The 13,602-nt window shown below is 41.1% G+C and overlaps 1 protein-coding gene across 1 annotated transcript in view; it reads left to right on the top strand.

The window, feature by feature from the left end:
* robo3 (roundabout, axon guidance receptor, homolog 3 (Drosophila)) overlaps window positions 1–10,869 on the top strand; it is a 175,240-nt gene extending 164,371 nt beyond the window's left edge. Inside the window, exons 27-31 of the mRNA XM_076101338.1 lie at window positions 9,733–9,759; window positions 9,869–9,934; window positions 10,331–10,564; window positions 10,647–10,664; window positions 10,771–10,869. Of these exons, the coding sequence (XP_075957453.1) occupies window positions 9,733–9,759; window positions 9,869–9,934; window positions 10,331–10,564; window positions 10,647–10,664; window positions 10,771–10,869 (444 nt within the window). The remainder of the gene's footprint in view (window positions 1–9,732; window positions 9,760–9,868; window positions 9,935–10,330; window positions 10,565–10,646; window positions 10,665–10,770) is intronic.
* Window positions 10,870–13,602: the final 2,733 nt, after the last annotated feature.

Genomic DNA, 13,602 nt, shown 5'->3' with positions numbered 1-13,602 from the left:
GTAAGCAAGAGTACATGAGCAGACATTTGCCTGAATTTATCGAAATCAAGCCGTGTTCTATGAAATCAAGCCGTGTTCTATGTAGTAGTTACAATTTGTATTGATGTTGAAATACTTTTTTCTTCCCAGGAAATGAGATAAGGACACCAGTGACTCTGTCGACGCCTCCATCACCACTGTGGACACAAAGAGCCGGGAGGAAGAGGCTGTGGTTCAGGATACTAGACTCGCTGTCATCGCTGTGAAAGAAAGCAACAACGGACTTTACTTCATGTTTCTTTGGATATTACTACGATTATTTAAGGGCAAATGAGTTCATTCCTCTGATTTGTAAATATCTGTGTCTGTACTGTTCTTTTGTGGGCTCTGGATACAGGGAGAGAGACGTATATTGTATTTATGAGGATAGGAAAAAAAACAAAAAAAAGTCTGTTATTATAACAAGAAATATAGCTCATGTCTTCTTGAATGTGCCAACCTTTTTTTGTCAAAATGTATAGTTTTTTGGAAAAAGCATTAACTGCTGTTGCACTCTCTTGTTGTCATGGCAAACACAACAGAAAATATGAAGCACAAAGTGTGATGCTGGTCGGAAAAGCCAAAACGAGCAGGTTCTCGCTCCCGGAAGAGGACGCCTCTGCCCCCCCGAGCGCTCTCCCACCGGAATCCCTGCACCCATCTTGTCCGCTAAGAATGTCGTACTTTTCTATATTCCCCTCGGTTCCTCTGCAGCAAAACGGTCCAGTGTGCCAGCAGACAGACAAGCTTTATAAAAGTTTGATTGTAACCCCCGCCCCCCTGCTCCTCCCCTTGGTCGTCTGAGGGACCGTCTGCTGCAGTTTTGAGATGACATTTGCATATTCTCCTTCCAAAACAAACAGAAACCATGTCTGTGGACTGACTTTTTTTGTACTCTTGTTGTTTTGTAAATGTACAATAAAATACATTTGCTGATCTAAGCTGTACTTGTTTCTTTGGAGCAGCGTTCAGGAGGTGCAGGACAGTGTATCACAATTTTTAGTGCTGTGAAGTTTTACCTTCCATTATCTGGACAACACCGGCGTCACAATGAGCGATCTGTAAGATATGTGGACCTACACAGATAAATGCTTCTAGAAAGAAAACAGAAGATAAATGGATGCAGAAACATTCGTCATGTAACATCCAGGAGTATCAAACACCGGTTTGTCAACTCCATATCAAAGCAACACTCTCGTGCCCACGTGTGTGTACGTTGCCACAGGTTTCGGTTGCTGTAAAACCTCGTCCTGTCCACACTAGCCATTCCAATGTAAGAGCTTGTGAACAACGTCTGCATCCTTCTGTGGTTACACGTTCAGCTGTAGCCAACGCCAGGCATCAAAACAAATCAACTATCTCTCTTGTAAAGATGGAATTCAATCCTTATGTTTCCCTGGACTCTGATTCTTTCATGAGCTGCAGTGAAGGGAAAGTAAAACAAACAGGAAATGATCAGAAATACTGTAAATAAGTGTCTCATATTAGCTTCAGCTAAACTTTGTGACTGTGGATTTAGTCCTCCAGCTCTCAGAATCAAACAAGGAGGTGACCTCTCTTGTGGACATGTAGCACATAGAATACAAAATGTGATAAACTAATATAAAGATGCATGTTTGTTTTTGCATATGCGCTGATGAGTTAACCTTTAAAGCTCATTCACACCTTAATGTCACATGAGTCATGGAGGTCTCCAGTGTCTTGAAGGACACCTGAGAGTTATCAGTCACATCAATTAAGGAGTGAAACTGAACAGACTAAAAATTACAAAGGCGCATTGTGAATTACACTTCGAGGTGATGCTAATTTGTTGTGGATAACATTTGCTTTTGACGTATCAGAAATAAATTTCATCCGAGTCCGCAGAAAAAACATTAACCACGTGTTTGAAACTGAGACTGTAATCCAGGAAGAGATTCCAGTACAGCACTGAAAACAGCGATGTCTCCGCTTCCTCTCATGTTCCACCACCATTCTTAGGGTATTATTCGGCCAAATCTATCCATAAAGATTCAGATCTGAGATTCTTGGTATACAGTAAGTCATATAAGCAAAATGAAGGCTGACAACTGTGTAAGCGTGTGTGTTAGCACAAACTTCTACGAGCTCCTGAAGCAAATCCAAAATATTCAACACTTAAACTTCTTGTAGCCTTCAACTCCCTGACCGTACTCTCCAGTCAGACCCAAATAAATAAATAAAAACGGCCTTATTGCTGAAGTTGTGTTTGCTTCTTAATCTCCCGACGCCCCAGTCGTCCAACTTCACAGTGCATTGCACCTGGGCTAGTGCTGTACGCCCCGAGGAGCATGAAATTGCCAAGCTCTCAACTCAGAGTACACCACCCACTCCCTCCTGCTGTCCGACTGAGACAGGGCATGCATCGCCCTCTGGTGCTCTACAGATGCTTGCTGTGCCGTGGCACTGACTCTCAGCCTCAGCTACACGTCTGGATGGAGAGGCCCGGGGTGTATTCCTCCTCTCGGTGCTCTATGATCAGCTGAAAGGAGCACGATGAGATGCTGCAGCACCAGCCTTGTTGCAGTCCACACATGGAGGCGGAGGAGGTGGCAGCAGATGGAACACTTGGGGGGAAACAGAACATCAAGAGACATGTAGGAGGAATGAGATTTAGATTGATTGACATGGCTGTTTAGGGTCTGATATACGGACTAATAGGACATACTTTTCATTCATTGTAGGATTTCTACATGATCTACTGATCTACTGTGAATCTGTATGAGTTGAATTGGTCAAACCGTGGGGCGCAGAGGGTCAACACGAGAGATGACCACAGGAGCGCGAAGAGTCCACGGGGAGGGAAAAGGACAAATGATAATCCAGCAACTGGAACAGGGCAAGCAGGGGAGTATAAGTAGGTGAGGGGTGATGAGCAGATTGCCGGCAGGTGAGTGGAAATGAGTGGAGTTTGCAGAGGGAAAAACCAGGGGCAGGTGATTTGGCACAGGTGGAGAGAATGAGCATGATCAGGAGACACACACACACACACACACGCACACACACACACACACACACATAGCAAAACCCAACCGTGACAAAAAGTTCTTAGATCACTGGCTGTATTACTGCCAAATGAAGATTTCTTGTTTGATGTTTTCTTTGAGAAATTATCGATAATTGCTATTTACTGTAATTGATTTTAGCCCAAAAGATAGAACTTGTAAAAAGGACTAAAGCTGTCTTATCACCCACTGAATGGTCTGTTTGGCTGCTGCTGTAAGAATCTCAAGAGGTCAGAAACTTCATCCTGTGTGCCATCTTTAAGGTTTTCAGAAGGATCAGATGTTTTATTTTCATGATGTTACTCAAAAGCCCTGAAGGTTTTTTAAACTCTTTTTTCCTTGTAATTCTTCTGGGTAGGGAAGTCACACGTGTTCTATGTCCTTCCACAGATTATAATGCATATTAGGTTGTTAGCGTTCATGAGCCTGTGGAATTAAAAAACAAACAAGAGCAAAGGACAGCCGATAAGAACGATGAGAAGATTTACGTGACTGACCTTCTGCAGCGTGAACCCACACCCCTTACCCTTTCCATGCCCCCCTTCACTTCCCTCTACCCCTCCATCCCTCCCGTCTTCTCCCTTTCCCTCAGCCATAAATCACCGCGCTCATTCATTAGGCCAGTGTCAGGGCCAGAACGCCCATCGGGCCTGAAAGAAGAGGGCCGGCGGCCTGAGAGGAGAGAAAAGAGACAGAGACAGAAAAGGCAGGATGAAAAGGAGGGGACGGCGTCATTCAGAGCCCTGTACCCTCATTCCAAAATGCAACACATTAATTTCCATGTTAATTTTCCCCGTGACAGCGGAGATGGATGTTTGTGACTTTTTGGCTGATGTGATGCATACATAGAAGTTCAAATGAAGCCATTATGTAGGCAGCAGGGTGTAAGGTAAATGATCGAGAGGCTTGCAGTGCAACAAAACACATTTAAGATGTTACAAGATGATCAATATTTCACCCTTTTATTTTGTATTAATATATATGTTTAAATATGTAATTGTTCAACAGACAGCACACTACAGACCAGGTCATCTTGATGCATGTTGACTGGCTGCAAGTCACTTGTTTCCCAGAGAGAACAAACACTTTTAGTGATAAGATTTTGTTTGTTCATCATATAATCATCACCTCAGTATCTGTCAATACAACAAGAGTACCTGTCGGTGTAGAAACCATCTGGTGAAGCGCCGCATCGCCCACCCACTGCAAAGAAGTAGTACCATCTAATTAAACACTGTCGTTTTACGAGATGAATGAAAAAGAGAAACAAACAAACGAAATGTCTAAAAAGCCATTTTTTGTATACAATATCTATCTATTCATCTATTATATATCTATTACCTGATACAGGGCAGTGACAACAGGCTGAAATAAAATAAAATGTAAAACGAACAGGCACATATGGATAAATCTGGTGTCCATAGTACATGGGTGCGTTGACCCAGTGCAGGGTAGTCGGGCCCCAGTGCACACTATTATGATGGGCCCCAGTCAGGCGGCAACCTCTGGTTCTGAGAAGTGAAGTCAATGCTGAAGTACTTTAAACATGCATCCTCTCTAATGTCCATCAGAATCAGAATCAGAACCTTTTATTGCCATGGTATGTTGAACATACAAGGAATTTGACATGACGGGAGGTGCATAACATTTAACAACTAGAAAATTTCGCAAGAAATGTTGACAGTGTGGCTTCTACTGCCTGAAGACGTCGCAATATATAGCTACACACACTGATGTTACCGGTAGTATCGTTGAGGTTCGATTGAGATATCGCTTCTCTCTTTTCTGCATTTTAGATTCATACTCTTGGATTGAATCTTGTATTCGTGATGGACAGTCCACAAATGGCTCCCGTCATTTCTGTACTGGACATGTACATCTTTGTTTGAGAAGCCTTTGGAAATGATAGGAGCTAACGCTTCCATCATTTCTATACAAACCTCATTCTGAGCTTCATGTTAAGATACAGTTACTCTATGGGGCTTTTATTTTGAAAGGGTGGGACTGGGTGGGTGAGAGAGGGGGAGAGGAGACAGAATCATAATGTTTGACACACAAACACAGAGGTTATTAAATGTCTCTGTGGGGCTTTTATTTTTAAATGGGAGGGAAGGGGGGGGGGGGGGTTCTCTAAAAATATCTAAGACCTGAATGACTGTATGATAGAGAGAGAGAGAGAGAGAGACATAAAGAGAGACAGAGTGATGAGTCAGAGACAGACAGTTTAACAAGGCAGACTGATTAAGAAACATTACAGTAATCAGTGATTTTGAACAAAACCTCCTTTTAACAAATTAGCAGGAGACTGAGTGCCAAAATATGGATACCGTGAGAAAGATAAGACTCTGCCGAACGCGTTGATGTGGTTTTTATGATGAGAAAATAAGTGGTCAGGTTTAACATGGAGTCTAATGGAGCAGTTGGCTGGAGTTCATGTCGCTCTGCGGCTCTTTGAACCAAATGTGTAAGTCTGTTGGATTCCATAGACACTTTACTGCGACCAGCACAACATGTCCAAGCTTTTGGGGCAAAATGGTGCATAAAGAGTAAAAATTGTGGGAACTGGAGCAATTTGTTTGGAAAAATCACAGAATATTTTCCTGCTCTGCTCCACTCTGACAGTTATGCTCTCACTCCAGCTCTTAACGAGCCGTGCAATACACACCCATTATAAAATCTGAAACTGACCCACAATTTTTCTGAAACTTAATCTGTGACTTCATGAAAACTGTGTGTGTTCTCATATACAGTTTGTCGTAACTCAACACATTGTTGACCAGAGTTGACCAGCAACCCCATGTCTCAGTGAACATGCTAATGTTCAAGACACTGGGGCACTCTGTGTTTGTATGTGTGTGTGTGTGTGTGTGTGTGTGTGTGTGTGTGTGTGTGTGTGTGTGTGTGTGTGTGTGTGTGTTGGAGCAGTCAACTGGCCCTGTGTGACTGACAAGGCAATATTGCAACAGATCAGCCATACGGGGGCCATTGATTTCCAGTTAATTGAATGATTACCACTTTAGCATGCAACGCCACAGTTAACCACTGCTGCCCATCAATGTGAGCGTGTCACTGCCACCTGAACTGCCGCCTGCATGATGGGAGGAATTAGTTTACATGGACACAGCCCAGTTCCTGTAGTCACACTGGAGCAGTGCTGCCTGGATTATGTGCTGCTGTGTCTCTGTTATCTATTTTCCTCTCATGTTATATTCTATTTCTGTCCTTACACTCTATTTGTGTCGATTCCCTGTAGAATCCTATTCATTTTGTGGCCGAAAACTAACCTCATTTCCACACAGATCAATAAAGTTTCATGGTGTTGTGTCAATAGTGGCGCCTATAAAGTAATTGGATGGAAACTAATGCCTTGGAGTTGGGAGTACGTAAACGTAAAATTGTAAAACTGCCAAATGATTTAACACAGGCAGGTTCCACATAAGTGTTATGTAAAGTGTTAAAAGGGTCTAGATTGATGACCAGCTAATTACACTCACACGCTGCTGCCCATGTGTTTATGTCTGGGCTTAGAATGGTAATTATCCATTCGGTTAAATAACAGACTGCAGGGAAGACGTGCAGTAAATCTACATGTATGCGTGCCCATGTGTGTGTGTGTGTGTGTGTCCATGGTTTCAGGCCATGTCTAATATGGGTCATCGGTTTGCTGACTTGCTACATAAAGCTGGTATTTTGACATACACCACAATCTGTGATGCACAAATCCCAAGGGCTGCGAGCAAGCATGTATCTGTGTGTGTGGTTGTGTGTGTGTGTGTGTGCAAATATGAAAGAGAAAGACAAGCAGACATAAAGTAGTGCTTGATTCATTACTATGTGAGTCTCACAGCGTGTGGTCTGGTCTATCAGTGAGCGTGTGTGCTGCTCAGAGGAGCTGGGGGCTTCATGTAGAAACATATGGCCTTTAGTGAAGGAGACATATGAAGGATAATCTCTTCGGCAGTCCACCACAGAGACAGAGACACACACACACACACACACACACACACACACACACACACACACACACACACACACAGAGAGAGAGACACACAAATAATCCACTACTTGCTGCTTTGCATAAAGATTAAATACACTTGACATGATGTTTGTGGTAGAAAGTCTGATCTGTTTTTGTAATTATTCATGTTTTTAGTCGGCTTTGACTTCACATCTAATTGCAGACTTCATCTGACAATAACTGCAACTGAAGCAGGCTGATTATCTTCAAAATGAAATAAAAAATGGAAAAGAAATGAAAAAGGCTCAACCTTAATTCTTTCATATTTTTGCAGTGGAACAAAGCCTACTCCTCTTGTGATAAAAGATGTACTGTACCATATTAGTACAGGCACAATTCCTCAAAGCCCTTTAGTTTTTCAGACATTACCCCAACAAGGTAGAACAAAACACGGGTATTTTGGCATAATTATAATGATGATGGTCGTAACAAAAAGATCATATGTTATGATATGTACAACAACAAAATTCAGCAAAAGGTGATGAAATTATTCAATATACTGACTCACCCCATAAGTGAAAAAGTGCAAAATGATGGCTTGGCTTTAGTTCACATTTGCACGTAAGGAGCCCTGATATCTGCATAACCTCCATCTGGTCTGTAGCCCATTTCATAACTGGAATAATCCTGGACCATATTGTACACGACATGCCACGCTGGGAGACAAAGACAGTAAGTGAAGGTACCCGAGCTGTGCCAGCTATGTGTAAATGACGCATATTTGAGTGAGAGGTCGACCTCTAGTGACCTCAATACCAAAGACTAAAAACAGAAATATACAGAAAACTCACAAAGTCACAACCACTCCTACTCAAACAACAAAAGAGTGACTTCACATAATGACTTAATGAACAACAAAACAAATTGAAATCAAATGAAATCAAAGATAATATCAGTGCAAATATACACTCTTTATTCCATCCATGGTTCAGATTGAAATTAATGCAACTCAAAATTCAGATTTTTTCCGTGTATGACGGTTGCAGGTGGACTGTTTCATTTCACTCATTAAAATGATGCAATCCTCCACTTCACAGTGTTAATGCGAACTACATATTTCTAAATTCTATAAAAGTGTATTATTGTTTTATGGGTTGTGTAGTAATCAGGTGCTTCAACACGTCACACACTTATGCAGACTCAGCGGAGGACATCTGGGAAGAAGAGGAACGTTAGACAGACCAACTGACAATATGTTCTCTGAAGTCAGCCCGTTTGTTGTCTGTGTTGGCATACTATACTTTGACATTAATAATGACATTTTATATGGCACATTTTTTTATGACATTTTTTTGCATTTTAATGCCATATACTACAATGATATTTTAATGGCATACTATACTATGATATTTCTAGCCTTTTTATGTAATACTGTACTAATCATTATACTTTAATGGCATATTATACTGCAACATTTTAAATGATATTTTTATGCCATAATATATTAAGTCATTTTTCTGGCATATTTTCTGCCAAACTATACTGTGGCATTTCTCATGGCATATGATACTATGACATTTTTCATGTCATTTTTATCTCAAATTATACTTTACATTATTTATGAGATTTTGATGTCATATTATATGATGATGTATAGTATACAGTGACATTTGTTGGGCATTTTATGGCATACTATACTATGAATTTCTTATGTCATATAATACTGTATGGCATACAATATTATTATATTGTTTATGTCAATTTCATGGCAAACAATACTAAGACATTATTTATGACATTTTTTCTGCTCCCAACAAATGACTGAAGGTATTTTTGGGAACGTTCTGATAGCGTAACAGAGCATTCACCAAAGGGATTCTTCATTTCTTAGCTGTGTGTGATATCTGCTTGTTTGGATAATAACGTGTGCACAGACGCTGTTTTTCAAAAGGACTTTTGAATGAGCCCTTTGACTCTCTCACTATAACTAATAACAGTCCTCAGGCCGGTGCAGTTAGTATTAACCCATAGAGATGAGGTCTGCTATGTAGAGAGACACTGAGGAAAATGTCTTAAACACATGTTTCTGCCCCTCGTCTTCTGATATGTTGTCTGTATAAATGCTAAGTGTTGAGTGTTAAGAATTGGTCTCAGCTCCCAAACATATATAAAGTTGAAATAAAGTATAAAATATGAGATTTTGTAATGAAAATATAGTGCGTCTCTTGATGTCTGTCTCTTGCTGTCTGCCTCATGTTAATGTCAGGAAAACAGAACGAGCCAACCAAGGTTACTGAAGGTCAGCAGACCGGTCTGATTTGTCAGTTTGAACTTGAACTTGGTTGACCTATTGCAAAGCTGACCTCCATCCATCCATCCATTTTCCAACTGGGAAGAGACCCCGGGGAAGACCCAGAACACGCTGGAGAGATTACATCTCCCAGCTGGCCTGGGAACGCCTTGGGATCCCCCAGAATGAGCTGGAACATGTTGCCGGTGAGAGGGAGGTCTGGGTCGGCCTGCTTGACCTACTGCCACCGCGACCCGACCCCGGATAAGCGGTGCAAAGCTGACCTGTGGTCAGCGAACTCTTGAGACTCTTGGAAACGGATTTAGCTGAGAAGCAGAAGTATTGTATCACCAAACTATCGTGGAGACCTGATGAGCTTGGAAACGGCCCTCAGTATATATACTGTATAACTGACAGTGTGTCGTCTCTGTGCTGTCGTCCAGGAGACGCAGCTGGTGACCTCCTGCCAGGTAAGAAATAACTCACCTGAGATCAATACAATGAACATTTCGTCTGGGTGTACTGGTGGTGTTGTGTGTGTGTGTGTGCATGTAGCTAACCGTTGTTGCTCCTTCTCAGGCTGACGGTAGGGACAGTCTGGTGAGCGTCATCAGTCACCTGGGCTCCAGAGGGAACAGAGGTGAGGTGATCACACTATTGTGTCGTCCTCGAACAACTTTTCAGACACATTATAGATACATAACTGTTGATCAGAGGTAGAAACATCCATCAAGAGATATACCTCCTTATTGTAACTGAGCGGTGAGGAGGTTGTTATTTTCAGTGAAATTGATCAGTTGACTGATGAGCACTTATCGCTCATTTTGTAGCATTGTTTTCCACAATCTGCTACCTTCTAATGTGTCTGTAGACGTCAATGATCTTTTAGTTACAAGTAAAACATGACATCTTGTGGAAGAGATGTTTTCTTAAGAGAAGAGGAAACATTATAAAATGTTTCATGGTCATGATATTCTCTGAATCTCTGTTGTGTGACATCAGTTTTAAGTCAGTTAAGCTTCATGAGCTCCTCGTGTTCAGACACCTGATCTAACGGTGATGTTTCTACTGTTGGGACACTTCATGAGTGACGGGATGCACCCGGAGGCGGAGCTGGACGACCCCGCTGACCGCTGGCTCACCTTTAATGACTCAGAGGTCAGGGAGACTGCCGGGGCCTCTATCTGCAAGCGTTGCCAGGAAACCGCCTCCTGTTCCACCAACCAATGTAAGAGGACAACACTGAGTCATCCTGAAGTCACACAGACATGTCGTGTAAGTCACACAATCATTGTCTCGTTCAGACCAATTGTTAAATCAACCAACTGTGTCCTGACTGTGTGTTGTGTGTCCTCAGATGAGCAGCCTGGGGAAGGTGGGACTTTGTGTGGCGAGCTCCAGAGGGAGATCCAGCCCAGGTGAGCAGCCACGGGGACTTCACAGGTAAGTGTGTTGTTTCCCTCCCCGTTGTCCCTCTGCAGGTGGTGGAGGTGGAGTTTCAGGACGGACTCGTCTCGTCTCCGGGCCTGAAGCAGCAGGATGTCCCCCAGCCTTCAGGAGGAGGGCTTGGCTGGCAATAAATACAAAGAGGTAAATACATAACAAGATGTATGTGTATTATATTTACTTTAAAAGTATTTTTGGTTAAAGTCCCATCATTTCTTTCATTTTTGTTATGTGTGTTATGTTAAGTTAATTAAGGAAGAGTGAAAGAAAACGCACAAATGGAAAGATGGAAAAGTCTTCTGGTGTGGTCACACACAAGCCTTTCTCCTACAAATGGTGTTTGTATGCAACCACATACCCTGTATGTCCAAGTAACCAACACATTCCTGTCCTACAGATGAACAAAGACTTACAAGGATACTGTCCTGCCTGAGTCTTCAAGCATGCCACAGCAGGATGACTCAGACCAAACTCAGAGGAGGAGCATTGAGTCAGAGCAGAGTGTTAATGGAGCACATTCAGGCCACGTACAAGTGTGAGGAATGATATCAGGGTCTTATTAATACAGCATTAATAGTTGTTTTCTTTCTCACTTAGATGCTGCGACCAAAAGCAGTCGGGCTGTGAAACCAGAAGTGGAAGCTTGAATGAAGCCAGAGACCGGGATGATGGGAGGACCAGAAGAAGCACGGGAGGAATGTTGTCTCAGACGTCCACTGGTGTTTCTGTTAAATGCTCATTCAATGTGTGCAATAAGATGCAAGGTTTCAAATAAAATGATCACTCCACAAAAACCTGTTCACTACTCACTGATAACTGTTCATTTAAAAACAACTGACTGTTATCAATCATAAAAGGAAAATGTTTTACTGATGGCTCAGGTGTGAATTGGAAATGATATTTAGTTTTGATAAGGAATAGCCTTCAATAGTTAGAAGATTATAGTAACTTAATAAATCTGCAGACCTCCTGAATATGAATTGGCAATAACCATTGTGGTTAAAACAAGCTCTAAACTTAAACAAAAAGATCTGAATGTTGCTTTAACATTTTAGTTACACTTGACAGCAATATTTGTGGGATAATCATATTCAAAATGTTTTTAATCCCATAATATATTATACCATGAAATTGCCATAAAAATAATAATATCATAGTATAAACACAGCTTTTCACAAAAATGCAATAAATAATGTTGTATAGTATGCCTTAAACATGTCATTAAACATGTCATGTTATTGTTTGCCTTTAAATATCATTTGTATGTAAAAGTGTGCCATAAAAAATGTTACAAGTGAGTAAACCATAAAAATGTCAGATTGTAGTATGCCATGAACATGTCATAAATATTGCCATTGTAGACTATGCCATAAAAATGAATAATGAATAATGTATTTAAATTTCATGAATAATGTTGTTGAATATAATGCTATAATAAAGTCACAGTACTATAGTATGCCATTACAATTAAATGAATAATGCCAAAGTAGATTATGCCATAAAAATGCCTTAAAAAATCATATAATAATATGCCATAGAAATGTCATAATTGTCATAGTATAGTATTCCATAAAATGTAATAAATAATGCCATAAAAGTGTCTGTTATTTATGTATAATGTTTCTGCATTTCTAGTTGGTGACAAATAAGAGCACCTGTCTTCACATCACTAAAATCAAATCATTCGACACTAATACACTTTTTATAGTAACATTCATCGTTAGCAAGTATATTACAGACTAAGTAGTAAACTAGATCCTGTTCGACATACATACATACAAACAGGAAGTGGCGCTATGCACCTAAAAGTTATTGCAATCCGCCAAAAAGGCGAAGAAGAAGAAGAAGAAGAAGAAGAAGACCACACTGGAATTGTTTCATGTCCATAAATAAAATGAGAAAGATACGCAGGATTTGGACAAACATGAGGACTCTTCCATATTTCCCACAGACGGTGTAAGCACCAGTCCACCTGCACCCATGAAATATACACAAATTAAATACAGTCAAATACATCATCAGAATATTGAGTTGCATTCATTCTAAGTCGAACCATGCTGCACACATTCAAACATACATTGGTGCATGAAATAAAAAGTGACTTGTAATTTGACAGCACAAGAGGGGAGCAGTTCTTCTTCTTCTTCTTGTAGATTTGATGGCCGTTGGCATCCATGATGTTGCATTACTGCCACCTTCAGGTTTCATCAGTTGTCCTGAAATAACCACGTCCCCTCAGCTCACTGTCTCCACTAACCCTTTAACGCTGCCATGTACCCGCACGCTTTTCTGTAATTGGTTGATCACTTCCTGTCCCTCCGGTGTAAATTCTCTGCATGATAGATTGCAAAGACCTGTTGGAAGATTTCCTTTGATAACAAGTGTTCTGTTCAGGTTTCTGTGTCCAATGTTCAACCTTATTACCGTTACTTCCTTATTCCACTTTGGTCCCATATGCCTGAACATCCCTCTGACATTGATACCCTGTCTGCTCTCCTCTCAGGATACCGGTGTGCTGCGATTGTTTTGCCAAACCATTGTGGAGTTAATATTCACAAAGCAGATCCTGATGACTTCCGGCTGTAGCTATGATGTAATATCACTGCAGCTGACCTGTTCACTTCCTTCTAATGTCATCCACATGGTAACAATTCAACAGTACTCACATTCAAACGATCCTCTTGTTAATCCCACCTGCTGCATGTTTGCTGCTCATTAGATCCATCTGTAGAGATCTGAACAGTCTTTGCTGTGTCTTATTCCTGTGCTTAATCTTAAGTAACTCAGACGGGTTTTTTCAACTGTAATTGTGCATTTTCTTTATTTGTAGAACTGCAGACACACTGTGGTCCAGCTGCTCCTGTGCA

This window comes from Anarhichas minor, unplaced genomic scaffold (assembly GCF_050575085.1).
Source record: "Anarhichas minor isolate MPS153535 unplaced genomic scaffold, ASM5057508v1 ptg000027l, whole genome shotgun sequence".
Taxonomy (NCBI): Eukaryota; Metazoa; Chordata; class Actinopteri; order Perciformes; family Anarhichadidae; genus Anarhichas; species Anarhichas minor.
This window is presented reverse-complemented; position numbering and strand designations above follow the sequence as displayed.